The sequence below is a fragment of the Hippichthys cyanospilos genome, chromosome 13 (genome assembly GCF_059441005.1).
Source record: "Hippichthys cyanospilos isolate Australia breed blue-spotted pipefish chromosome 13, RoL_Hcya_1.0, whole genome shotgun sequence".
NCBI lineage: Eukaryota > Metazoa > Chordata > Actinopteri > Syngnathiformes > Syngnathidae > Hippichthys > Hippichthys cyanospilos.
The window spans coordinates 483,994-510,108 of NC_142381.1; the positions used below are offsets into that span (position 1 = coordinate 483,994).

Consider the following 26,115-nt stretch of genomic DNA (forward strand, 5'->3'; position numbering starts at 1 on the left):
ATGATATTATCTATACACTTTCTTCACTCTATCTACTCTGCAATATGCTCAGAATGTAAGTCTATTCATTTATTAGCATTTATTATTTAACTATCGTTTATTAGTATTCATTTATTTATTATTGCTCGGGGAAGAATAAGAATGTCGGCGTGCGGTATTACTATGCATAAGACAATCAAAGTCTTGAATCTTTCCCCTCCCCGGCGGCGTTAATGTAAGCCGTGCGGCCCTGGCCTGATGCCATTTAATGCTATTGTCTGTCAAATCAGCCGAGGGATCAGCGGGGGAGGGGGAGGGGGGGGGGGGGGGGGTGGATGACGGCGTAATCCGATCGCGGGCGGCCAAGGTGCGCCCCGATCTGCTTGGCCCGCGATTGGTTGCCGATCTTGCAAAGCCGGTTATTTCCGCCGCGCAGTGTCCGTCCGGCGGCGTTTGGGTACGCTTCGACCTGGCAAGCTCGTGAGATCATACGACGCTAATCCGCATTTGTTTGGGGCCGAGCTCTAGACGCGGCGGCGACCAACGTTTACATTCATTCTTCAAATAGAACTTTGGTTTTTTTTTTCCAAAAATGAAGGCCGTCGGTATGGGTGCTAGCAGCCGTTGGTTGGCTTTATGCAGCCAGCGCCTGTTGCGGCTAACAGTGGCTCATGTTAGCTAAGGTTCTTGCGGCGTTATTTTCAACGAAAGAAGCGAGCGGGCCGAACCGACGTCCGAGCCCGGCCTTGTTCGCGCGCGGGGATATCAGAAAAGCCGAGGGGATGGTGTCAAAGTTATGACGCCTCCAGCTTATTGATTGACGAGTGGCGAGGTACAAGGTTAGAGGACAGGAAAACCTAATCCATTCCACTCCTTTATCGAGTGCATTCTTTTGGCAAATTCTGAACTCGATGAACCTGCCATTTTGCTTCGAATAGAAAACTGGACCTTAACCCTCGGCACGATACGTGCGCGGCGCCGTTGTTTAGCGGCGGGAGCATCGGTCACGCGGCACCGCCCGGGGCCGCGGATCAGGAGTGGGCACCGGGGGGACAAGGACGGGGCCCGGGGGCCGCGCGCAAATGTAGGCTGACGCGCGCGCGTCCCGGATGACGGGGGTCACCTCCCCCGCAGCGCGCCAGCATTTTTCTTCTCCCGCCGGACGGCAAAGTCAGAACGGAGCGACCTTGTTCCTCCCCGTCCTCCCGCTCCGTTAATGGGACGGGCCGTCCTCGTCGCGTCCTCTGTCCTCATCGGCTTTCGTGTGAAAAGCAGGGCCTTCCTATATTCTCACAGCACTTTCAAAACAAGATTCAAACAAATATTTTGGGGGGTATTTTTATTCGTAGAGAATGGAAGTGATAAGTTCCACCCCCCAAAAAAATTCTTTTTTTCCCCTCAAAATGATAATACGTAACTGTGTTCATCCCCCAGTTCAGTTACAAGGGTTAGGGTTAGGGTTAGGGTTAGGGGGTATTTTTATTAGTAGAGAATGGAAGTGATAAGATCCACCCCCCCAAAACAAAACACACACATTTTTTTTTTTTCCCCTCAAAATGATAATACGTAACTGTGTATTATCATTTCAGTTTCAATGTACAGTTAAATGTACATATATGAACTCATATATACAGTAAAACAAAATTTCCGCTCTACTCTCATATAGTGAAAAAACCAAAAGGCATCAAATCCCTTTTTTCCATTTTGCAAATGTGACAGGAGGTCTGAAGGAAGACATTTTTGCAGGCACAACACCTCCAATCCAGAGTGTGTAACCCTGCTGTGTGTATTTTGACAAGTGTGTGTTTATACACTGGGAGGAAGTCGTGAGTCACATCTCGGAATATGCAAGCGCGTGCGTGTAAAAATATATAGCCATCAGTGTGCAGCAGCACGTAAGCGTTGGGATTTGTGCGCGCGCCGGCGCATAGCTCACACTTGCGACAGGAAGTCAATTTCCCATTTGCGGTTTGTTGTGGCGGCGATCGGTCCGGTCGCAGTTGATTTGTCTCGCCGCCGACCAATCGCGTCTCTCGCCGTCTCGTTATTTGCATCCCGAGTCGACCCCGGCTCCGGCCCGCCTAAGCCGTTTCGTCGTCGCGGCCGCGTAGCGCTAACCCGGCGGATTTCAAGCATGCCCGCGCTCTTCTTGGCGTCGCCTTTCACTCGCTCCATCCCCAAAAGCTCTTCGTACGCCTTGACGGAACGCGGACGCCGCTTATTTATTTATTTGTATTGCTTTATTCGTTTAGGGGTTTGAATCAAGTCATCGTGCTGCTCCGTCCTCGGGTTGGGCGGCGGAGTCGTAGGAGACGCGCCGTCGCCTCGCACCCTCTTCGCAATCTCCAACGGAAAACCTCCATTTCCCATAATCCACCAACATACTCATTGTACGAAACGGATATGGGAGAAGCTACATCCGACTATTCCAACACCTACCACTTCATCTGCATCTACAGCAGGCTATAATAACAGACCGGAAATTTGAAGATCGGGAGCCGACCCCGTCTCGGAAAACCCTTGTCCAAGTGCCGCAATCGTATCGGGCTTCATCTCGGTCTCGGTAATCCAGCGCATTGCAACACAATTCAATCTACATACACCTTCGGTCTTTCACTTTTTCGCTGATCAAATCACTTTTCAGTCCTATTCGCTGCTTGTGTACTTCAAGGGTCAGGACCCAAATGAACGCTTGTTAAAGCCAGCGAGATGTGGGCGCCCGAGGCTTTTTTTTTTTTTTTTTTTTAAGGAAGTCAAGACGGAGATGGCGCTGACACAAAAAAGAAAAAAAACCTTTTAAGGCGAGGGGAGGGCAGCGGTGGGACGGGGGGGCCGGAGGAGCGTCGGCGGCGCTTCAGCCCGCGCCTTCATTGTGCGCCACACAAAAGAGCAAATGAAAAGGCGAGCGGGTGTGCCAACGCGGCGCGAAAAGGCAGAAAATCAAAAGGCCCGGCGGATTATCTACCCAAGCCGCACCGACCTCGCGTTCGGGGCCAAGGACTGAAGGCGACCCGGCCGCCGCTAACATGCTAATGCCGACTTTCCGACGCCTTTTATGATTCGTCTCCTTTTGGCGCGAAAAGGTGAACGTCTGTGCCGCCGCCGCGCCAACAATCTTCAATCGGCTTTTCGCGTCCTTCCGAACGGTCGGAAACCCGAGCGCTCCCCGCCGCTGGCAATTTTTCGTCTGGCGCGCCGTCGCCAACCACCGCCTCGATGAACGGACGCCACTAGGCGGCGGAGCGGAATCTCTCCGGATTTGGGATGAGCGCAGCTTTGGCGCCGAAGATCGCGAGGAGGCGCCGATCGCCAAAAAGGAGGAGGAAAAGAAGATAAGAAGGAAGAACGGGGGGGGGCACGATGAGGACGAGTGGGGGAACGGAAAGGGCGGGAGGAAACAATCGGGATGAGGGGAGCGTGAGACGGAGGGCAAAAAGCACGCAAAAGAGGAAAAGCGGGAGAAGGCACACGTCGTGAACGGCTGGACGGGCGGGTGGATGTACAGACATAGGTTACCCCTGCGTGCGAGTACATGACATGAAATTTTGACTTTTAAGAAGCTGGAACCGTTCAAGGAACGTCCAGTTGACCGACAGACGGGGATAAAGTCACGTGAAGAAGGGTGACCAGTCTTCGGCCGCGATCCGAATCAGAGGACGTGGCTCGAGCCCGGAAAAAAAAGACATATCTCGCGCAACATATGGACGGCCGGGGGAAGGAAGGGAGAGCGGCAGGAGGAAGAAGAGGGCAAAAACCAGGAGGCCGGAGATGACGACTGGAAGATAACAATCGCGGCGGACCGACAGCCAGGCTCCATTTTGTCTTCCTAAATGAGTTGAATGGCAGACACGCACACAGACACGCACACACGCTCCTCATCTCTGCTTTTTGCGTTTATCGTTGTAGGAGTGACCCGCTCACGTGTCATTCATTCTTCCTCTGGAGTGTTTTTCTCTCTCCGGCACTCGTCCTCTCAATGCCTTCTCCTCTCATCTCATCTGGTCCGCTTCCGTCTCTTCCATTCCTTTTTCAAATCGTTTGCTCACTTCTTTCCCCGCTCATCTTTGACAAAAGAAGATTGCCTTGAATGCATAAGCGGTCAAGTAGGAGCAGTCCTTTTCATTTGCAAACTAGCGCAAGGCAGCGCGTGCGTGAGATGCCTGCGCGAGATGCCCGCGTGAGATGCGCGCGCGAGATGCGCGCCACACGCGCCCGCTTCCCATCTTCTTCTTCTCTCTGACCGCGACTAATCGTGTCTAATTCTCTGCAAGCGAATCAGCAGAAAAGACAAGCGAAAGGAGAGGATCGATTGCTCTGGATGTTTTCAAGGTCCGGGGGCCAAGCTTCTTTTCTTGAGATCTTTTTCAAAGCGACGAAGTGACGAGATACCGGAGCGGGATTCGGCCGTCCCCCGCGCTTTAACCTGGCGATTTTTTTGGTCGCTCCTGTCATTTCTCGCCCGCTCCCTTCGGCTCTCGGGGGTCTCTTCCGCAGTCCCGAACGGGCTCAAGGAAGCGGCGGTTTGCCGGAAGCGGCCGTCACCGGTTTGCAACGCTCCTTCGTATAGCTTTTGATTTCACAACGATACGGCTTTCAAAATAGGTGGGGCGTTCCGTTATACCGGCGGGATGTGGGCGGACCGCAAACCTGACCGTAGGTGGACAGAGCTTGGGCGGAGTATACAACCTTGGCCGTGGGCCCAGCCGCGAAGGCTCCCCGTTCTCGCGGTTCCCCCGCGGCAAAGGAATACGTCCATCCCCCCCGTTCTCCCATCCTCCGTGCGGGCTGCCTCCAAATCCGAGGGGAGTCCCCTGCGTAGCTTCCAGTCCCGTTGGCGATGCCGATATAGGCCCGGATTCAAAAATGGGAACTTTAGCAGACCCCTGAAGAATCTTTCTCCCTCGGGCGCCAGCGGCCATCCCTTCACGTATAGATTCATGTATGGAAATTGCTTGGGAAGAGCAGGCCCTTTGTCTCACCAACCATTACTACGCACTTCGGATCGATGCGTTTTTAAACCGAGGGCGACCGATAAAAAAATATAGAAACGAACATCGAAATCAAATAAAAATGGAAAGCAAATCCAAATGATTTCAATCAGAATAAAGTACAGTACATGGAGTCAAATCAAATTCAATAAAATAATCAAATAATTTAAAAGTGAAATAAAAACAAAGTGCAAATACAGTCAAATATAAATAGAAGTTCCCTAGCCCCGATCTTCCCCCGTGCTTCCGATCACGTTTGCTCTTCAGCGTGGTGCGATGGACGCCGCGTGCGCGTTAGCGCCGCCTGTGGCCAATCGTCTCCGTGCGGCTGAAAGGCGCCTGGCGAAAGCCGCTCCTCGGCCGGCGCCGCTCCTCGGCCCGCTTGTTTGTTTGCTTTGAGGCCATCTTTCGGCGACGTGCGCCGCTCATTAGCGGCGAGCACATATTTGCCGTGGTTCCTCAGCGCCGCCCGACCGACCGACCGCGCGGAATCAGCGAGGCCTTATTTGGTGCTTTGCCCGCATCGCCTGCCCTTTCCCAGACTTTTTTGGTCGCCCGACTCACCACGGGCCCGTCCGCGTGAGGCTCCTATTGAATGAGCCGGGTCGAAATGACCAAAGAATATAATTGCCGTTTCTAAGATTTCCAAAACCATCTCAATATTAGCGGGCTTATACATACACACGTATGCAAAATATTTCCGCATGACCCGGGACAAAAAGACAGACTTACTATTCCAAAGAAACAAACATAACACGCGGGGATGAATGAAGTACTGCCTTTGGCTTTCTAGTCCAAGTTTTTGACACTTTTGGATAAATGCGCCCATCTCCGGGTCGCTCACATCGGGCCACAAATAGGCACTTGAAAACCAAATGGCAGACTTGGAACAAGGCCCCCTTGAGAAAACCAAATGGCAGACTTGGAACAAGGCCCCTTGAGACATTTTTGGGGGTCTTCTACTCACGCTAGTCATGGCCATCAGAGTGCATGTTGCCAAGCCAAGCAAGCTTGAGGAACTTTGGACTTTTTTATGAATCCAGGCGGCTTCCGATGGGCGCGGAACGGCCACTTGGACGCAAAAGAGCGGACTTATTTTGACGTATTTCGACTCATTTTGTGTATCCATGTGCACCGCATTTCATATTGCAACCTCTACAATAAGTGGCTTTGGCAGCTGAATTGGGAGAAGATTTTCGGAGGAATTGCCAGGGGCACTCCCGAGCCATTTTTTCTTGGATGACAAAAAAAAAAAAAACACCGGCCGCAAAGATCAATGACAAATTTGTTGGATGTGCCCATGGTCAGAGGACTCACAAAGTCAGCTTTTGCGTGGTGGATTTGTCATTTTTTGCAATTGAAAGAAGATGACCCCCTTGACAGCACTTGTACGGATCGACGCCAAATCGGTCTTTTTCATCACAAAGGACGCGCGCAAAACAGTCTGAAATTGGGCAAAGTTTTTGGGTCAGCGGTAATTCCTTCCCTCGGTCTGGGCCGGGCTTACTGAAATGAGAGAATTGACATGGCGGTTAAGTGATTCGCTTTTTTCGTCCCCCCCAAAATGAAAAGTGTCACCTTAGCGAAGCCTCGTCGGCTAACGTGCGGCAGATGTCCAAAAGGTGCAAAGAAGTGCGATGGGCGGCAATCGGGCGTGTTCAAAAGAGACGTCCGAATGGCTTTTCGTCGACGGGCAAGGACAACTGAGCGCTAGTGAGCGCTCGTCTGCCTTCGCGAAGCTAACGGCGGGTAGCGACGCCGCGCTACGCCGCGCTACGCCGCCTCTTTGATTTCCCGGATAAGAAAAGGGCCGATAGTTTTGAGGCGATCTTATATTTCGTCAACTTGACATGACATACGTATTGGCATATTTAGCATCTTTCAAAGCTACGTTCGTGTCATAAATGAGAAATGTCCATCTGTGTTTTTTTAATCTCCTCCAAGAATTCATTTTGCTTTAGTGCGCTTGTCCTTTTTTTTTTCCAAGCTGCTTCTATTTTGCCCCCTAATTTTGATTTGACTTTTGACCTCCTTTTTTTAATTTTTGCATGGATTGTGCTCTTGTGCCTGGCGTGACCTGAGGTGTAAGACCCTGCGTGTCTATCCTCTCGCAGGTGCGGCGGCGTCCAGCAGCCAGCCGGGGAGGGCGGCCGGACTAAAAAGACTTCCTTAAGACAAAAAAGTCCCAAAGGAGGAACACTTTTTTGTCCTCTTCTTTTTTTTTTTCTTCTTCCTGGTCCATTTGAAACACGGTCGCGCTTTTTACCCTCACTCTTTGCTGCACTTGTACGGATTTTGCTTTTTTTTGGGGGGGGGGGATTTTCGTGCTTTCTCGGAACAAGGAGAATATATCCACAAGTTGTTTGGACTCCCATGGACTGTCTGGATATCCTTTTGTAAAAATCTTTTTGTTTTTCTCAAGCGAGCGACGAGCAAACTCCTGCTTTAGGGTTGCTTTTTTGTATTTATTTGACGGCACCTATTTCGGAGGTCAGGGTGAAATGGCATCGGGTCTCCGGACGGATGTTTGACCGGAGAAGTCCGATTTTTTTTTTTGTAATTGCTCCTGTTGCTCTAGTCAAATATTTGTAAAAGCGCTGGCCTAAAAACCCCCGTTGTTCTTTCCTTTGTAACGCGTGATGTAACGGCAAGCCTAGGTCACGGTGTAAACAGGGTGTCGGAGAAAAAGTCTTCAAGGGGGCCTTACTCCAAAAGCCCGCTCTTTCACCCGTGTCGCAATCTTGATTCGTCACCCTAAACAAAATATTGTATGTAGATGAAAACGGCTGGAAGTTGGCTTTTGACGACAGGAGCGATCCCCTCCTGCCCGCGCCCCTACACCGCCTCATTCACTTTGGTTTTGGTTCCCGAGCTGCGGAGGAGAGAATTTGCGCCGAGTCGGCCTAGGGAACAGCGACCTTTCATTTACCGCCGACAAAGTTTTACGGCAGAAATGCCCAAGTGGCCAAAACGCCCGTTTGGGGGCGCGGGGCCGGACAATCAACCGTCAGTAGCAAATAATACCCTTGCGGGCAAAACTAGCGTTATGAATCCTCGCAGGAATGAACGCGTGTTAGTAAGAGCCGTATATCATTTTAATGTCGGTAAAACGCCCGCTTTTGCCCCCGTTATTTCCAGCCGTTTTACTTCCCGGTTCGAGAGATCGCTACCATGAATCTCATATTTATCAAGAAATGAAATGGTGCCAAACCTACTCTACATGCGCGTTACACTCTCGAAAGTACTTCAATTGTACTTCAATTCTAACCCTAACCCTAACCCTAACCCACGTTAGGAGCCCTTTCAATCTAGAAAGCTAACCCTAACCCTAACCCTAACCCTGACCTCAAATCAGGGGCCAAACCTCCTAACCCGTCAACCGTATTGACCAAACCTCAAACCCCTCACACGTCAGGTTTATCCTCAGGCGAACAAACTTTATTATGAAATTCTATGCCCCCGCCCCAAAACGCCCTCTAGGGACGGCCCCAAAACTAGCAACCTTTGTGAAACAGCTACTTGGGGAGTAGAACATGTTGCCAAGGGTCCGGTGAACTCTTGGAAGATCGGACATTCACTCTAATGTATATTTCTCCTTTCAAAACCCTGTTCCCAGACCCGCGAGCGTCTAACCGAAAGCTCTCATAAAAATGGCGCAACCCGGGCGCAATCCGGGCGCAATCCGGGCCTGTCCTTCAAAGAATCCCAGCGACATTCTTCCTTTTCCGATTAGTTCCGAGGACGTTTTCCGAAAAAAAAAAACCCCATCAGGTTGGAAATCGCGATTAGGGAGGTGAGGTCTTCTTGGCGGCGTGTCGAAAGCGACCCCGTTCAAACGCGGCAAGAATACCGTAAAACGCGTTTGTGTGTTGTGTGGAAATAATGACGGGGTCCGAGTGATGATTTAGCTTCAGAGCTTTTTCGCTTTCCTCCCCAAAAGCTGTTTTCCGCTAATTTACCTACTAGAGTGCGGGACTTGAAAGGTTTATCTGTTAGTCGGCGGTCTGGGTGACCTACGGGTACGGCTCCGGTCTCGGCTGTTAAGGCGAATGAGGGCGTCTTTCACTCGCCGGAGGCAGGCGTTTGACCGGAAAGTCAACCGGAGCGACACTAACCCCCGGGGGGAATCTTGACCCGATTGGGGCTTTTAGATGTTTTGACGCGCGATACAAAAACCGGTAGTAGGCGAAAATATCGCATAGAGCCATGTCGTCCTGCCATCCCTTCGAAATGCTTGCAAACGGGAGGTCCAGAGGCACATCCCGCACATGTCAAATTTAGCCCATGTGGGGCTCATTTACTGCCGTTCCAAATCCAGACTTTTGGACATATTGATCCCCGGAGACCCAGGGGTTACATGCTAATAAATGCTAGGAAATTCAATGCTAATGCTATCAGTGTGCAAAAGGAAGCATTTGGACAGCTTTGAGGGCCGTCCAGCTACTGAAAGCCTTGCGAACAAAACGGAGTGCTTGATGGCGTTTGTCTCGAAAAAGTCACGGCTTGACTTTGTTACCACGCTGGCTTTGCCAAAAGCACATAATCTTCCTAAAGGTGGGATGTCCCGCCCCTTCACCCAAACTATCAATCAAGCCTCTTTTTTCTAGTCCACGCCTAATAGTTGAATGGATTATTTCTTTTGTGTATGTCGCTGCTGTTTCTGTGCGCGGGTGTGTGCGCGTGTGCATATTATGGGATGTAATCATAATTGTGGGTGTAGCGGGAGCTTGTTCCTGTGAATGTATTTATTCTTATGACGACTATTGGTTGGTATTTACACGTTTTTATGACAATAAAGTCTTGCTTAGCTTATTTAGTGTGCTCATTCGGTCGGTGTGAAATTTCCACATTCCTATTTGAAAGTCGATTTCTCTTGGTGCTGTTTGAACGGACTGGCGATTCCGGCAGATTGAAGAAAAAGCCTTTTGTCCGCCCGTCATTAGCTCCGCCCATCATCCGTCGTGCAGCATCGGCCCCGTCCCCGTTAGCCGCATCCAGCCTTTAGCCGCGATCGAGCGTCCGTCCGGTAGCGCCAATTTTGCCGACTTCGCTCATCAAGTAAGCGTTTGCGTGCGGTTTTTCCGCTCGGTCCATCGATGGATGAAATGAGCTCAACGGCCACGCTGGTTTAATCCTGCTAAAGCGGTGGCGTCCCAAGACTTTTGCCCAGGGCTGCGCATTTAGATACGTGGGAAGCCATTTTGATTCTAATTGAGCTTTCGCTAATAAGCGGCATTCCCGAGCTCACGTTGTAATCTCGTTTGGTTTCGGGGCCTTTTTGGATCGCCGACGCCGGATGGCGGCGCCGCTTCCTATCGCCGTTGATGTTGCCTTATCTTTGCTGGCAAATAGCCAGCTAAAATGGCGCGCGCGCGCGCGCGCGCGTGTGTGCGCGCGGTCATACTTAGTGCCGCTGTTATATTTTAATTAAAGTTGAACAGCGGGCTTAATTACTGCCATGATAAACAACATCTTTCTGGTTTGCGCTCGCTCGTCTTCAAAGCGCCAAAGTCGGTGTGTGTGCGTGTGCGTGCCCGCGCGCGCGCGCGCGCTCGCTCGCTCGCTGTTGCATCACATGTGAGTTTATGGCTCTTAATGAAAACCGAGGCCACAGTCCCAGAATCCCAACACTAATCACCATTCCGCTCTCTGGACGCCACACGCGCACACACATCCACACACACACACACGCAACACCGATTCCATATGAGTGTGTGTGCTCGGGTGCAGTCATCCATCTTGCCACACTCCAGTAGAAGGCAGAGTGTGCGTGTGTGTGCATGCGTGCTTGTGCGTGTCACTAGTCGAAAAAAAATAAAAAATATATATACATATATATGCATACACGTAATAATATAAATAATAATAAATAATACATCCAAATTTCAAACAGGTTGCTACAAAAAAAAACGACTGGTAAAAGAAACACATCTAGAACTGAAGGGCAGAGATAAGAATTGAAAGATTTACATGGGGATGAAGTTATTTCATTGTTTTATCACCCAAAAACGATAAGTAGCTTTTTCTGCGGCGTATATGGGGCGGCGGATCGTACTGTCAGCTTTGGAGAAAAATTTCAGCCAGTTACAACCGCAAACCTTCAAATATATAGTATGCGGTCATTTCATGCAGATTTGAACATTTGAACCGAGATTTCGGCGGATGTGTCTACCGTAGCTTGAAAACGTGAAATTGAATAGAAACGTTGACCGCGGCAGACGCGGCAAACATTTCTCAAGCATAGCATTTAGCTTGAAAACGTGAAATTGAATAGAAACGTTGACCGCGGCAGACGCGGCAAACATTTCTCAAGCATAGCATTTAGCTTGAAAACGTGAAATTGAATAGAAACGTTGACCGCGGCAAACATTTCTCAAGGATAGCATTTAGCTTGAAAGCGTTCATTTTGTTTGGGCCCGCATTCTCGAACGACAAATGTCGCTACTAGCGCCTTTCTACTGAACCTGAAGCCGAAATACCAGATAAAATGCGCGAGTTTTGTTCGTTGGCGGTAAATCGTGGTAAAAGCCTCTTGCGGTTGGCGGCGTTTGAACGTTTCTGTAGTGTCATTTGCCCTTTTTATTTGAACAGGAAAATACTGGCCCTCCCTTTTCTTCTTTTCTGTTAAACGCGGCGTAGCGGCGAAAGAGGGCGGGTTTCCCCCGGGGGGCCCGAGCCCTTTGGAAAGGGACGGCAATCCAGCCGAGGCCGGCGCGAGCGCTAATAAAGCGCCGCGGCGCAGGCCTTACGACGGCAGATAAAGCTAACCAAGTGTTTAGCGGCGGCGCGCGCATCGCAAATTAACAGCGTCGGGACCGGAGCCGGCGTGTTTTGGCGCCGTGAATCAGACAATAATGAGAGTTTATTAAGCGCCGGCTCCGCTCAAAGTGGCGGCGCGAAATGGACGTTAAAAAGCCGGGCGCTAATTTAATTTTCTTCTTTACGAGCGGCGCGCCGTCCGCACGGGCGGGCGCTAAAGGGCGCCATTCGCACGTGGGATGCGCGCGCGGCGAGGAGTGCGCCGCTAACTCATACCCCGGCTCCCGCCGCGAATTTCATTAGCCCCTCTGGCGCTCGCCGTCAAATAGACGTAGCCGTAGAATAGACCGGCGGGCGGGCGGGCGGCGCTCCTCTTTAGTTGAAGCTTACTGAGCACCGCGGTGAGCATTCGACGGGAGCGTTGCTCTCCGTAGCTACCGAAGACGCCGGCGCGGCCGTGGACCAGAAGTCGGGTCTTCCGAAATACTTAGCTTGCGTCAAATATGTCCGTTTTGGAGGAAAGTGTGGCTGACGCCCTTGACTAGTGCTTATTGGGATACTTTGCCAATTCAGCACTGTAGCGATGCACCGTGACCCGCGATTACAGTATATCTGTCCATTTCCCGGCTCTCTCGGTAGTGTGAAAAACGCAGCGCCGGATAGCTTTTTCACCTTACTTCAAATTGAGACGGACGGACGCTATGATTTCAGAAGTTCCCCGAAGGCACCCACCCGACCACATATGATAGATGGTCGAAACGCGCCGGACGGGAGGAGGTTCGGCACCGTCCCCGTAGGCGGCCCGACGGACGGACGGACGGACGGACGAATGGTCGGCGGAACGATCGCTCGGGAAAGCCGCCATTTGGGACCGCCCCCGAAGGCGACGCCCGACAGGCGCCGCGGATCATCAAACGCCTTCAAAGACGTTACGCGTGTCGAAAATACCGTCGCTGCCGTTTGCAAACGTCGGCGTGAGGACGGAGAGATGTTCGGTTGCGCAAAAGCGCCTTTGAAAATGCGCTTTCAAAGTGTTTGGAAAAAAGGGAAAAAAAGCCAGCAGCCTTTGTGCGGTTGAAGGTGTGCGTCTTTGTGAGTGTCCCGACCGTCCCCCTTAATGAGGAAACACAGAGCCGGCTAGTTTGTAGAAAGAACCTCCCGACCTCCATTACTGCAAAAGTTCCAGTGTGCGCTTGGAGCGTGGCGCTCGCCGCGTGTCGGGCGCCGGCGTCCGTCCCCAGTAAACGGAGACTTCTCATTAAAGCTTTCTGCTCGGCCGCCGGCGACTCCCGCGGACCGCCGCCGCGATCCGCTTCCCCCAAACGCGCTCCGAGAGGCTCGCCGCTCACCTGCGGAGAAGATGAGAGAGGAGCCGCATGAGAGTGAGATGGAGGAGGAGGAAGGACGCAAGAGCGAATATCCAGTTGGACTTGCTTAGCGTAAATGGGAGGAGGGGGGCGGGGGCGGGGTCTGGAGACGAGACCAAAGCAGGGCTGTCCAAACTTTTGAGTTTGAGAGAAAAAAATACAACGGCACTCGCAACATCATGACTCCCTGTTCAGCCGTGATGGAAATCTTATTTCACACTATGAACCCATTCAAGCCCGAAGACGTTTTTTTGTCTGTTTGTTTTAAAGACATTTAGTGCCGGTATTTATGTTTTTCAATTCACAATGATTTTGCTGATGGAGGCTCTAAACAAGGCCGCTATTAGGTAATTACTTGGGGTAATTAAGTACTAAATTAATGAAATGTTTAGGTTTTGATTGAGGTTTGGAATTGAGGTATTTGAGTGCGAAGTAAAAAACATTGCTAAAGTAACTAACGATTGATTGATTAGTACCAGCCATTTTTCCACACAGCTTCAGCCAAAGGTAAACATGTCTTTGACCCTGCCTACCATCAAACCTTTTTTGGGATTTTTTTGGAAGTAACGTCGCGGGCCTCGTCACGATGTGCGTTTAGCGTATATCGCAGGCCAGCCGGGATGCCGGGATGGCGAGAGGGCAGCTACCGTTGAAGGATTCCCTTTCGTCCCCGCTCAAAACTCCGGGCGTCCCTAGCCCCTTTCGCACCGTCAAAATGGATGAAGGAGGTAGCGTCCCAGGTAGTGCGTGCTTGCCACCAGGTGCGGCTTTGCTGGCTCTTGCGAAATATTCAATCCACCACCACGCACGCCACGAGCACGGGTAGCGCACGGGAAGCATTCCGTGACGGTGCCTTTCACGCGGATCGGGGGGGAGTCAAGCGGCGTGAAAGTGTTCGGGCAGAGGGGCTGACGTGAGGACCACTCGGCTTGACCCTCACATATTAGCGCCTGAGCCCAGCTCCGGCGGGGGAGCCGACGCTCGTCCCCCCCCCGCTTGTTTGCCGAGCGTGCTGCGGAATAGCCGATGAGGGGACGGCGGCGGTGGCCGGCGCGTCTCCCCGGGCAACACTTAAAACGCCTCCCCTCAATTAACCTCACATATACACAAGTGCATTGATATGCACGACGCAAATCATACAGCACGGACACGCGTCAGGGTCGGGAGAAGGCTGATGCTCATAATTCATACCACACACACACGCGCACGCGCGCACACACATCGCTAGCTGCAGAATGCTGTATTTACAATTCGGGTCACACAAGCACAGATAAAAAAACAGGCCGAGGCCAACGCGGGTCACTGCTACCACTGACTAGAGTATACGCACGCACGCACGCACGCACGCACGCTGTGTCGCGCGCTCTACTGCAAACACACGCGCAGGCAAGGTGCCGGGGCAGAAAATCACTTACATTGTTTGTAATGCGGACCGCAGCTGCAGTTTAACACTAAACGCACGGACGGGGGATTTTCTATCGTAGTGGGGACATCCCGTTGACATGATGCATTTCCTTACCCTTACCTCAAGCAAAATCCAACTCAAAGCTACAGTAGACTCGAAAAGCAAGACCGCCAAAACGGTCCCAGTGAGTGCAGGACGTCCCCATTATACGGTAAAACCCGAGATTCGGTCCCCGCCGTGCAGCCAACGACAAAACGCACATAGTATCACAGAGCGAGTGTGACTCCCCGTTGACGTGATGCATTTTTGAACCCTAACTTCAACCAAGATCCCATTTGAAGCTAGACTCTGAAAGCAAGCCTTTAGGGGACCACAAAAACGGTCCCCGTAAGTGCAAAATTCAATCGATCCCAGGATTTGGTACCCGTCACGTATACACGTACGGTATCCCGGTCCTCGTGTGACACTTGCGAACGTGCGTACGCACTCGCACGCATGCATAGAAAGAGTTCAAATGCAAATAAGGCACACATAAAATCAACACTCGGCGTAACGCGCACGCCGACGCGACCGAAAGCCGAGCAAGACACGCAGAATAAAGTGCAAAAATTCAAATGGAGCGCACACAATCGAGCATGAGTGTAATGCGCTCGACGCACACATTTTCGGCGGGAACACGACAAACGAGATCTCTCCGACCTTCCGATTCACCGTCTGACTTTCCAGTCACTAAACACGCCGATATCCGCCGGCGTCCCATTGGCCGAGATGCCGCTAGGGGGCGGGGCCAAAGCCCGCCGGGCTCGCGGGCTGCAAACGGACTCGCCGGCCGTCGCGTCACATCACTCACGTTTGCCGGCCTCGGGCACGTGGCGATGTGCGTGTGTGCGAGTGTGTGTGTGCGGGCGTGCGTGCGTGTGTGCGTGTGTCCAGAGGGTCCTTGTTGTTCTGCTCCAGTTGTGTCGCTCTCTCAGACACCAGCCCTGTCCTCCACGGTCCACTTCCTGTCCATTTCCTGCCGCCCTTTGACCCCTGCTGGCTGACTTGAGACTTCCCGGGGGTGCCGGCGTGTGTAAGCAAGCCCGCGTTTTGCCTCTCCTCTCAGTCATCGAGCCCACTCGATTCCAGGGGGCGCTATCACGCCATCCCGCTTCTTTTTATTCCTACTTCCCGCCTTTAGAGACGGTGTGGACTTGTGTGAAACGGGGCTACTTTCTCACCGACCGACCCTCAAAACGGGAGTGGCGTGAATGGTACAGTAGATGCGGAAATCGGAGCCTGTAGATTTTCCGACTAACGAGTCAGTATCAGGCGGTATGGCAGCAGTGTGAAACTGCGCTACTGTTTTACCGAGCCTCAAAGTGGAAGCAGCGCGAAAGGTGGATGCAGAAACGGGGGTAAAGTTAGCCTGCGGATTTGCCAACTTCCGTTGGGGTCTCAGGCAGCATGGCAGCAGTGTGAAACTGCGCTACTGTATTACCGCCCCCCAAAGTGGAAGCAGCGAGAAAGGTAGATGCAGAAACGGGGGGTAGAGCTTACCCGTTGACCTTTCCCAACTTCCAAGATGTTACGACAGCTGTGCGGAAGGAAATAAACGCCGGGTAAAAATTGGTTACCGGGTCAGATTTTCTCACATTTGCATCTGTAAAACGCGGTCACGCTGAAAGGCAAAGGCCAAGACTTGACCCCGAATATCAAAAGAGTTGGAATTTATCCACCTTTCACGCACCAAAGACAGCTGTAAAGAGGGTTTCGAATTTGGGTGAAAAAGTTGGAACCGGGCAGGACGCGGCGTGGAAAAGTGGACTAAAAAGTCAAGGGCGGGTCATGCGGCCATGCTGGCGGATTTCCATACGCTGTTTGTTCCCCTCGTTTGCGTGAAAGGGGGCCACTCAATATTTAACGGCAGCTGCGAGAAATGTGCGCGGCGCGGGCGAGAGCGTGTTTGATTCATTATTCAGCCGCCTCGCGCCTTTTCTCCCGCTCGCTCTCGTGCTGCGTGAGCGAGATAACGGCTCGGCTTCGTGCCGTAATTCTTTTGCATCACAGATTAGACGGGGGGAAAAAAAGATCCGGCTGAAAAAAACAGTTTTTATTTTGTCGTTTTTAATCTTCAACATTTAACGCGCACACATTCAGCCGGCAGGATGAAGACGACGACGACGACCGTAACCGTCCTCTTCCTTCTCGCTCGCCGTCTCGCAAAGAAATTTCCCGCCAACTTCCTGGACGACGCTCAAAACTGCCGCGGGGAAGAGAAAAAAAAAATCCCCCCAACCCGACGCTAACAAATCCTTTTTCTCTTCCCCGTCTTTGTTTCTCCCCTCGTTACGTATGCAAACGAGCGGGCCTCGGCCTCCCGGACCCGTTGCAAAGGAGCCAAAACTGTTGGCCGCCCGCCGTTAAAAATGTGATCGGTCGCGACCAAAAGGTGGAGCGGTCGAGGCCGCCGATTCCGTTTCACAGCTTCCTCCCTCCCTCCCTCGTGCAAACACACTTTGTCACACATGCGCACGATCACATCGTGTCGCACGCACCCACGAGTACACTTAGATACCACAACATACTAATTCAACGTATGGACGAGGGCGGAGCTACCGCGTCTGGAGGAAAATTCGATATGCGTTTTTCCTGTGGGGGGAAAATTTGAAAGCAAGCGTTATCAATATTCGATTAATCGCTGGAATAATCAACAGAATTATTGACTGCAAAAAATGACAGTATTCGATTACGTAATGGAACGATCTTACAGGAAATTCTATTTGATAGTGAAATTATTCGATGGAACGATGGGCAAAATAATTGATTCCAAATAATGAAATAATGGATGAATGACTCAATGGATTAACGAAATCATCATCAGAATAATGTGGTGCCGACAGTCCTAATTTGACTTCCTTTTACCTTCGCTTTCTCGTCCTTTGTGTTCCATTTTGCCATCGCCGTCTTTTGGCTCCCTGTTCCCACCCGCCTGGAAGTTTGGTCCAAACGGCGTCCTCCGGTGCAGACCTTTCACGCTTTCTGCAAAATTGCAAGATGGCGGCGTCCCATTAATGAGTCCCCTGGTCCCCGTGGCCCCCCCGCCCCCGCCCGCTCCCCAGTGCATCCTGGGAGACGTTCCCGCCGCGGGCGCCAGCTTTGCAAATTTATTCACTTTTGTTGGATAATTGATTTTTCCTGTCATAGCGGGCCCGTGCCGTGCCGGGCCGGGCCGGGCCGGGCCGGGCCGCGGGGAAGACAGCCGCTCATCCTCCTTGGTCTATTAATAATCGGCGTTGTCGTCGGCGTCGCCCGCCCCGTCGCTAATTTGGTAGCGCCTCAGATGTGCCTCCGTTTACGCCGCCGTCGATGTTATTTACGTTGGGGCGAGGACGGGGTGCCGACGGGAGCGCCGGGGGTCACTTATTTCCGGCGAGAGGAGCGCTTGCGCTTTTCATCTCCGCCTCGTCATGCCCGACCACAATTTCACTCCGCCGCGCCGTGACGGCGCCCGTCGTGCGCCGCCGATCGGTATTGGATGAGTGCATAATAATTTCAAATGACAATATCTTTGCTGTTATTTGGTCCGGTGGAAACGGACGCGAGCGTCCGTCCGTCAGGCGCCATCGGCGCGCTCTTGACGATTCCAAATCGCGTCGTCGCAGATGGCCGTTAGCGTCCCCGTGCGCGAAGAGACGGAAGAAAAGGCTAGGCGCCGAGTCCAAAACCATGTTTTGCAAACCAGGGGGAGAGCGCCAAAGCCTTTCGGCGATCTCCAGCTCTCTTGAAGCGTCTTTCCAAAACGCGCATAAATAATTCAATGACTCCGTCAAAAGAATCGCCAGCGCGGCTTTAATTTTGAGCAAAAGTGTCTTCCTTTGCGGCTGACCAAGATCAACGGGCCGCTAGATCGCGTCCGAGTCCACCTTAGGACCGAGCCCGGGAGCCTTATTGCCCGCGCGCGGGGTCTTGACCAGTCTCGATCGGCGGTCGAGACGCGTCTTGCGCGTGCCGAAGCTACCTGGTGGGGACCGGCAAGGTGGAAAAAATAGGGAAGGAGGCATACGCGCCCCGAAGATACGCAAGACCCGCGTTTGTATTCGGGGCACTTTGTGGATTTAAAGCAAAGATAAACCTTCTGGCGGCTTAGAAGACCTCTCGCGCTCGCACTCTCAAACGCGCATACGCACCCACTCACTCACACACACTCTAGCAGCGGTCAAATATTTATGCGGCGGAGAAGCCGCAGCGGCGTTCTTGCGCCGGAAGCGGCTCCGGGCGCCTTCCGTCCGATTCTTTCAGCGAGGCCGAAACGCAAAGCGCCGCAAAAGGCCGGACCCCGCCCGGCACGGGCGTGTCACGCCGTCCGTACCATGACATAGTCACTTGATTTACATATGTACTGCAGCAGTTTTTTAATAATAGCGAGAAATGAAAAACATGACCAGGGTCTTCCCCTAAACTGCTTGTCCTTCGTGTTAATCGGTACCAGAAAAAGTAGCTGACCCCCTGCGTGAAAGGGGACTTGCTGGAAATGAGACCAATATTTTTTACACGCCAAGCCGGCAGCGTGCAAAAATTTAACACAGTGCGTCAGTCATTTTTGATTTTTTTTCCAAGTGAATGTTTTGTTTGAGAGGCACCTAAAGGGACTCTCTAGTTTTTTTTCTGGATGCCTGCGTGAAGGGGTCTGAAACCGGCTTGTTCGATAAAACACCGAGAAAATAGACTGCGTTTGTTTTGTCCTTCGTGAGTCATAGAAATTAAGTTTAAGAAAGGAGGATGAGGGTGTTTTTGAAGGGGGTGTCAAAGATTCCACTTTTTCACTCTCCCATTTCATTTTTTCAATGTCTTTTACCCGTAAATTGCCGTCCCCTTCATTTACTGCCAAAGCTGACATGAAAGGACCCCCCTCCGACCCCCCTTTGTCTTATTTCCCTCCAACGTCTTCTCTGCTGTGTCCTCTTCGTCCCTGCGTCCTTTAAGCAATTTGCCGGCTTATTTAATTTGTGCTAAAATAACAAGTTGTTGAAGTAAGAATCAAGAGTGACAGGTGTGTCACGCGCCGCTGGAAAAAACAAAACAAAACAAAACAGTGTATACATATATATATATATATATATATATATATATATATATATATATATATGGAAAAAACAAAACAAAACAGTGTATACATACATATATATATATATATATATATATCTGTGTAGTTGTCAATTATTTAAATTATCAATCAGTTGAAATCAAGTTCAAAATCGATGAATAAATCAATCAACCAACCAGCCATTCAATCAAACACTCCAATCATAAAAAGAGGCCGCTTGAAATTCGAGGCAGGACTCGTAGGCGGCTTGCCCCCCCCCCCCCCACTGAGCCGCGGTGTCACGCGTGGCCAGACAAAGGTTACTTCCTGCATAGGCGCGCCACTTTTTGCCCGCCTGACCTTTTGCCACGCTTTTCCTCCGCCGACATCATTCCTTCCCTTCTACTTCTTCCCGTCGGGCTCCTAATTGGCTTTCTTCGCTCGGCCGTTTGACACATGCGAACCTCTACTCGGTGACCCCCCCCCCCCCCGAAACAAAGCCCGTCCGGCGCACTTCCTCCGAACGCTTCCGCACGCTCCACTTTCGATCACGCCCGCGGCGGTATACGAAGCGAATCGGGGTGGGTTTTGGTGGCGGCCACGGCGACCGGACTGACGGAGGTCTTTTTGTGCTTTGTGTCCCTCCGCCCGCAGACCTGAGGCCGCTCCCGGACGTGGCCATGACGGGCAACTGCACGCGCGAATGCACCGAGTTCGGCCACTCGGATTCGTGCTGGATGCCCGGCCAGGCCTCGCCCAAGCGTAAGGGGCCCAAGGGGGCCGGCGTCCCGCCCAAGCTGTCCACCTTCGTGCCTTACCGGGAGACGGACGGCGCCCACGAGCCGCCGGCGCCGCCCGTGGCCAACGGCAGCCCCGGGCCCGTGGCGGCGGAGGAGCGCGGCAGGGTGGCCAACATGCGCTTCATGACACCCTACAGCAGTGCCTACTCCCTGGGGGCCGCCGGCCAGACCCCCGCCAAAGACTGCGGCCTGGAGGAGATTCCCCTCGGCCAGGCGACGGAGTTCCACTCGCCCGCCGCCCCCGCCGCCAAACGGGAGATCTACCTGTGAGGGAGTCTTGGCCGCCCGAACACCTCGCCCTTCCGGTCGTCCCGTTTGGCCCCTGAACTGTCCCCTGAAATACATCCCCGCCCTACTCGGTGCCCCGCTCAAACAGCTCACCCTACCCCCGCGCCACCTCACCTCCCCTAAACACCTCAGATGTCCCCAAACACATTCGTGATAGCCCTCAAACGCCTCCCCGCCCGACAAAACACCCCACTCAAACGGCTCACTACCCCCGCGCCACCTCACCTCCCCTAAGCACGTCCCCAAACACGTTCGTGACGGCCCCAAACACCTTCCTTGCTGACCCTGAATACGCTGCCAAGCACATTCCTGCCATATTAGTCAACTTTAAAGAATCCTGGCCGACCACCTCACCACCCTTTCAAACTTTGCACTGGGCTTCTCAAACATCTCCCTTAGTGCCCCTGAACAACTCAAAGCGCCCTCAACCACTCTAATGACCTAATAAGCGCCTTTCTTTCCCCAAACACACGACTTCCCCGACGAAACGCAGCTCAATGGGCCCCGAACACCTTCCGCGTCCGTTCAACAATCGTCCCCCAAACTCGTGACTGCCCAATTCACGTACCTCGCGACGTCACCCCGGAACGTGCCGCCAAAAGGCCTCAGCGCCCAAAGCGAGGCTCCCTTCAACACCTCGTCTGTGCCTGGCTGTGTTAGCCCCGCTTCCCTGACGCCCACCCATCCAGGCCCCGCCCACCCGGCTTTAAGCCAGCCAATCAGCTGTAAATGAGGAAATGGAAGGAATGTAAACCGCAAACAATACTTCGTGTCATCTTTTTGGCCCCCAACCGCCTCCGGTGGACCTTGTTGTAAATCCTTTTGCAGGATGCCGCGTGAAACTATCTAGCCTGACTTGGGACTTCTTCCTTTGGATTTGGAGCAAAGAGTTCCCAAAACAACCGTGCCGGAAGTCAAACGGCCCGGCCCGTTTATTTTGTCGTGTGTTTTTTAAACCGGGTGTTTGCCTCGTTTACATACAGTTGGGAATGTTTATTTGTATTTTTTCAGGTGTCCATATGTAAATAGGGCGAAGCTCATGTGACGTCGTGCCGCTGGACTGACGGGTTTCGCGTGTACAGACGCCGCCGGGATTTTCCTCTTTTGTGTTGGTCTCGACTCGGGTGATCGTGATGGGACGGAACGCTCGCGAAGACAACCTCGAGGACGGAAGATTCAGCAAAAACAACGAAGATGAAAAATATAAACAACACAAATGTTCAAAATTGATGTAAACCTCGAAGAAAATGAGCTCAAAGCTAAAGCCGCTGCCTCATCTTTGAAGGAGGCGAAACGTTGCCCGAGCAAACCCTCGGGCCACCTGATCTGTCGGCCGTTTTGCTTTGATTTCCCTGGCGTAAGATCGCCGTCAAAAAGACGCATTTGAGTACGGCTCTAAATTGTGTTGAGTGTAGCGACTGAAAACTTGCCGTCGCGCCTCGTTTGCGTGACCATGACCTCGCGAGACACCGCTTCGCGTCTTTTCGGGGAAACTGCCGTCATTTTGGGAGGGTTAGGGTTAGGGTTAGGGTTAGGGTTACAACAAACAAGCATTGCATTTGATTGGGAAAAACACTTGCCCTTGAATTGGTTTTCACAAGAACGCGATGCGGATTCCTATTATGAAATAAAGGTGAATTAATTATAAATAAAGATTTTTCTACGATAAATTGTTTACTTATTTATTGTTACGATTACGTGGCAGTTAATAAGCAAGACCGCTGGCCAGTTTTCAGTCGGTAAACTCAACACAATTTCGAGTCGTACTCATATGAATTGTTAAACGCGCGAAGGTCGTTTGTTATTTCGGACAGCCATTTTACTCCAGAGATTTCTGCCGTCCTCCCCTTTTCTTCTTCGTACTGGCGCCGTCCGCCAAGCGGACGGGTCATTTTTTTCCCCCCCCTTCTCTTTCTCTCTTTTGGCGCCTCCCCAGCGGCCCGCGCGTTTTGCCGCGCGAGGTAAAGATGGAGGACGGAGGTTACGCTTACTCTTTGCCGCCAATTAACCTCCGCTGACCCTCGGCGGCCTTTCGCCGCCTCTCTTGGTTTTCAGCGCGTGCGTTTGCGTGAGTGCGTATGTGCGAGAGCGAGGGCACTTCATCTCTTAAAGTTTAAAAGCGGCGTCACAAATTCCTCCAAGTCTTAATTTGAGACTTTTTGACCCCGAAAAAGAAAAAAGAAGATTCTCTTTTCCCCACTTTCATTGATTAGCCTGGCAGAAAAGAACCCCTAACCCAAAACAACAAGAAAAAAGTTGCGGGCCAGTATAATGTATTCCAGTCGGAATTCACGTGGCTTAGCAGATGCGTCTGGCGTGAATAGCCGCCATCTCGGTTTGAAATTTGAAAACTGTTTGAAGAAGCCGCGCCCAAAAAGGCACTTTGTTGGCCAGGCTGCAGGAAAAATAAGAACTAATAAGAACAAGCACATTGCTATTTTTTTAATATGTTTTGACTGAAAGAAAAGTGAAAACCCAACGACCAAAAGTGTTTTTTCCTCCACCGTTTGACCGGATTTTCCGCACTATAAGGCGCACGGAACTATAAGGGGCACCTTCAACGGGTTAGGGTTAGGCGCACTGCAGCATAAGGCGCAAAGAATAGAAGTTAGAGTAGTGCGTGATGCTGCCACTAAACAAAACAATCAGACAATTCAGAATAAAGATGTTAAAATGTCATGACCAATCAAGAGGTTTAAAAATATACATATATGTATTTAATTTTCCTCTTGGTTAGTTCCTGAATCCAGTTATGTTCTGGAGTAAACGTAATGGTTTTATGCGGGCCTTACAATGCGGAAATGAGGGTTATTTGTCTTGAGAAGTTAGGGTACGAGGCATTTGTCAAGTTCATTGAAGTATTTTGTAAGCCAAAATATACAAGGTAGATTTATATGATATTTTTTTCTGCAGTCACAGGCATCTGAGTCCACATTTCTCACAATTCATGTGTTTTTTTTTCTAAACGTGTATTATAACCGTGCATGAGATTTTATGAATATGAAAAGGTTTTTTGGTTGTGGTCTCAGTCGCTGCTTTTCTGTATCACGGTGTGCTCAATGTGTTGCTTTTTTCCATTTTTGCACAAAACTTTGGTGAGCGGCCACACTTTTTATATTTAAGTTAAATGAACCTTTTACTTGATTTAATTTTTTTTTGAAGTTGACGACCTCCTCACAAATCCAAGTGTTTGAGAAAAGTGTCCGTTAAAAAGGTGACGTTAAAGGCAAATTTTCGGATTCAAATGTATGTATGTATGTAACTTGCCAATTTGTTTGAATGTCTTCATAAAAATGGCAAAAGAAATCATTCAAGCTGGTGTCAAATCATCTTCCCTTAATGCAGTCTTTCTCAAATAGTGGGCCGGGGAGAGGGGGCTTTATTTTTGCCCCAGGGACAAGGCTTTTTTCTTTTTCTTTAGAGCTCTCGGTTGTTTGTTTTTTTCCATTTTCGACTAAGCTGTCATGGTTTGTCGGATTTTGGGTTTATTTGGAGGGGTTCTGTTCCTTCCTGTTTTCATATGCGTTAGTTTTGGTCGAGCCCACCTGTCCGTGTTCCCTGCCCCTGGCGTGTCCTCCAATCCCCTCCCTTAGTTCCCTGCCCGGCTGCCGTGCGTTAGTCTGATTAGTTTGAGAGTGTATTTAAGCAGAGTTTTTGTCTGGGCCCGTGTCGGGTCGTTGTCATGCTGTCCCGTCGTCGCTTTCCTGCTAGCCTGTCCGTCGTGTTTGTTTTGTGTTTTGCCTGCGCGCGCGCGCGCGCGCACCCTTAGTTGGAGTTTTTGCCGTCCTGTTCGTTGTGTTAATAAATATGGACGACGTCAAGCCCCGATCTCGACGCCCTCCTGCTTTTGGGTCCTCCTCCGCAAGCACGCCGGCCTTCACGCCCGCCGCGCGCCCCCGTGACACTAAGCCGTACGCCGTATGAACACTGTAAAAAGTAGTTAACGGTTGTTGAAAGTTGATTTGATTTATATTGTTTTTTTTTTTTTTTTGCTTTTCTCTTACCTCGGGGAGCTTTGCACACAATATTTGAGAAGTACTGCCTTAATGGTAAACCAATATTATGGTTGATAATGAAGTATTCAAATACTTTATTTTTTAGAATAAAACACTGTATTTTTCTAAGAGGACAAAGTGGCCAACTGTAAGAAAAAACAAATCATTTTGATCATGTTGAATCGCCTCCAAACGCAATTTCTCATCAGTTTTTTCATTTGTCTTCATCTTAACAGTCAATCTTTAAAAACAATCCAATTTTGTTACATGATGTCAGGAACTGACAGTTTTTGGTTTGTTTGTTAGCTCAATTGTTTGGTACGAGGTTTTAGGCTAAGGCGATAGCACGAGGGGTTTATCCGCACGATTTGGGTGACGCACACGACACAGCAAAGAAAACAAAGTTAAAAAAAAATGTGCGGCAAGTGGGAACTTTTTTTCTTTTTTTAAATCACGGAAGAAGAAGCCCGTCCGTGTTTGTAGAGCGGCTTCTATTTGTAGAGAAACAATGCTAGCGATGCCTTGTTTTTTGTACAGTTTTATGTACACGCAATTGTAGCTTTCTTTGTTTTCCAAGGAGATGACGCTTCTGCAAATATATGAATATATCTATCTACTGTGGTGTACGCGGAGCGCGTGAAGGAAACGGCCGGCTCGGCCGCTTTCCCCGGGAATCCTTTCCGGCGGCGAGGCCTTTCTCTTTTCTTGCTCCTGCGGGTTCTTCTTTTCGGGTCCGTCCGCATGTTCCACTTGGCGATCGATGTCAGCGCTTGGCTTCGATTTGCTTTTTTTTGTTTGTTTGGCTGAGCGCATCAAAGAAAGGATGACGTGTAATGACTTCTTCCTCGTAGCTTTACAATAAAATCCATTCAATCCAAGTGCGGCGCCACCTCGCGTCTGATTGCGGGCGGGACGCGGAGCGCCGGGGAGCCTTCTCCGGTGCCGTCGTTCCGGAATGGCGCGCGTCCTCGAATTCCGCTATTGTCTGTGTTACCGTCCGGAAGACGCGGCGACGCTTGGGCAACGGTGTCCAAATTAGCATTCCCGTCTAGCTAAGCGACTCGTATTTTCTTGAGCTTATTGCCTTCATTTCCTGCAATAGAAGACTAGAAATGATGGCTGCGTCCTACAAACGGTGACTTCACAATTTGACAGCCGTAAAGGAAGATTGATCCGTCAGCCGCATGAGGCCAGTTCTTACGTCACCGTAATTGCCAATATGTCCTTATTCGGAGTCGGAATTCAGCGCTAAAAATAAGAGACCCGCCGAGCTTTTTTTTCTTCGCTGGCCCTATTTATTATTATCCCTCCATCTTTGTTCATCTCTTTGCTCTCTGGATCTTTGGAATCTTTTCATGCGCTTATCATTCCATTATCATTTCGCCGTCCGTACCGGAGGACTGGTTTTCCCGGGCTTGTCTCCGTCCCGCTCTGGAATTCTGGAAGAGAATGTAGTCCCAGTCCATCCG

At 51.0% G+C, this 26,115-nt stretch overlaps 1 protein-coding gene across 8 annotated transcripts in view; it reads left to right on the forward strand.

Moving 5' to 3' along the window:
* The window catches only part of LOC148413324 (protocadherin-1-like), a 67,102-nt gene extending 41,578 nt beyond the window's left edge, over positions 1 to 25,524 (forward strand). For 4 of the 8 annotated variants that reach the window (XM_088430652.1, XM_088430651.1, XM_088430650.1 and 1 more), the window contains exon 5: positions 20,218 to 25,524. In XM_088430652.1, the coding sequence (XP_088286778.1) occupies positions 20,218 to 20,633 (416 nt within the window). In that variant the 3' untranslated portion in view covers positions 20,634 to 25,524. Of the gene's footprint in view, positions 1 to 2,231; positions 2,774 to 3,536; positions 4,526 to 7,081; positions 7,277 to 12,437; positions 15,042 to 20,217 lie in introns of those variants that run through there. The other 4 variants (XM_088430655.1, XM_088430654.1, XM_088430657.1 and 1 more) reach the window with 4 other exon arrangements.
* The last annotated feature ends 591 nt before the right edge of the window (positions 25,525 to 26,115 follow it).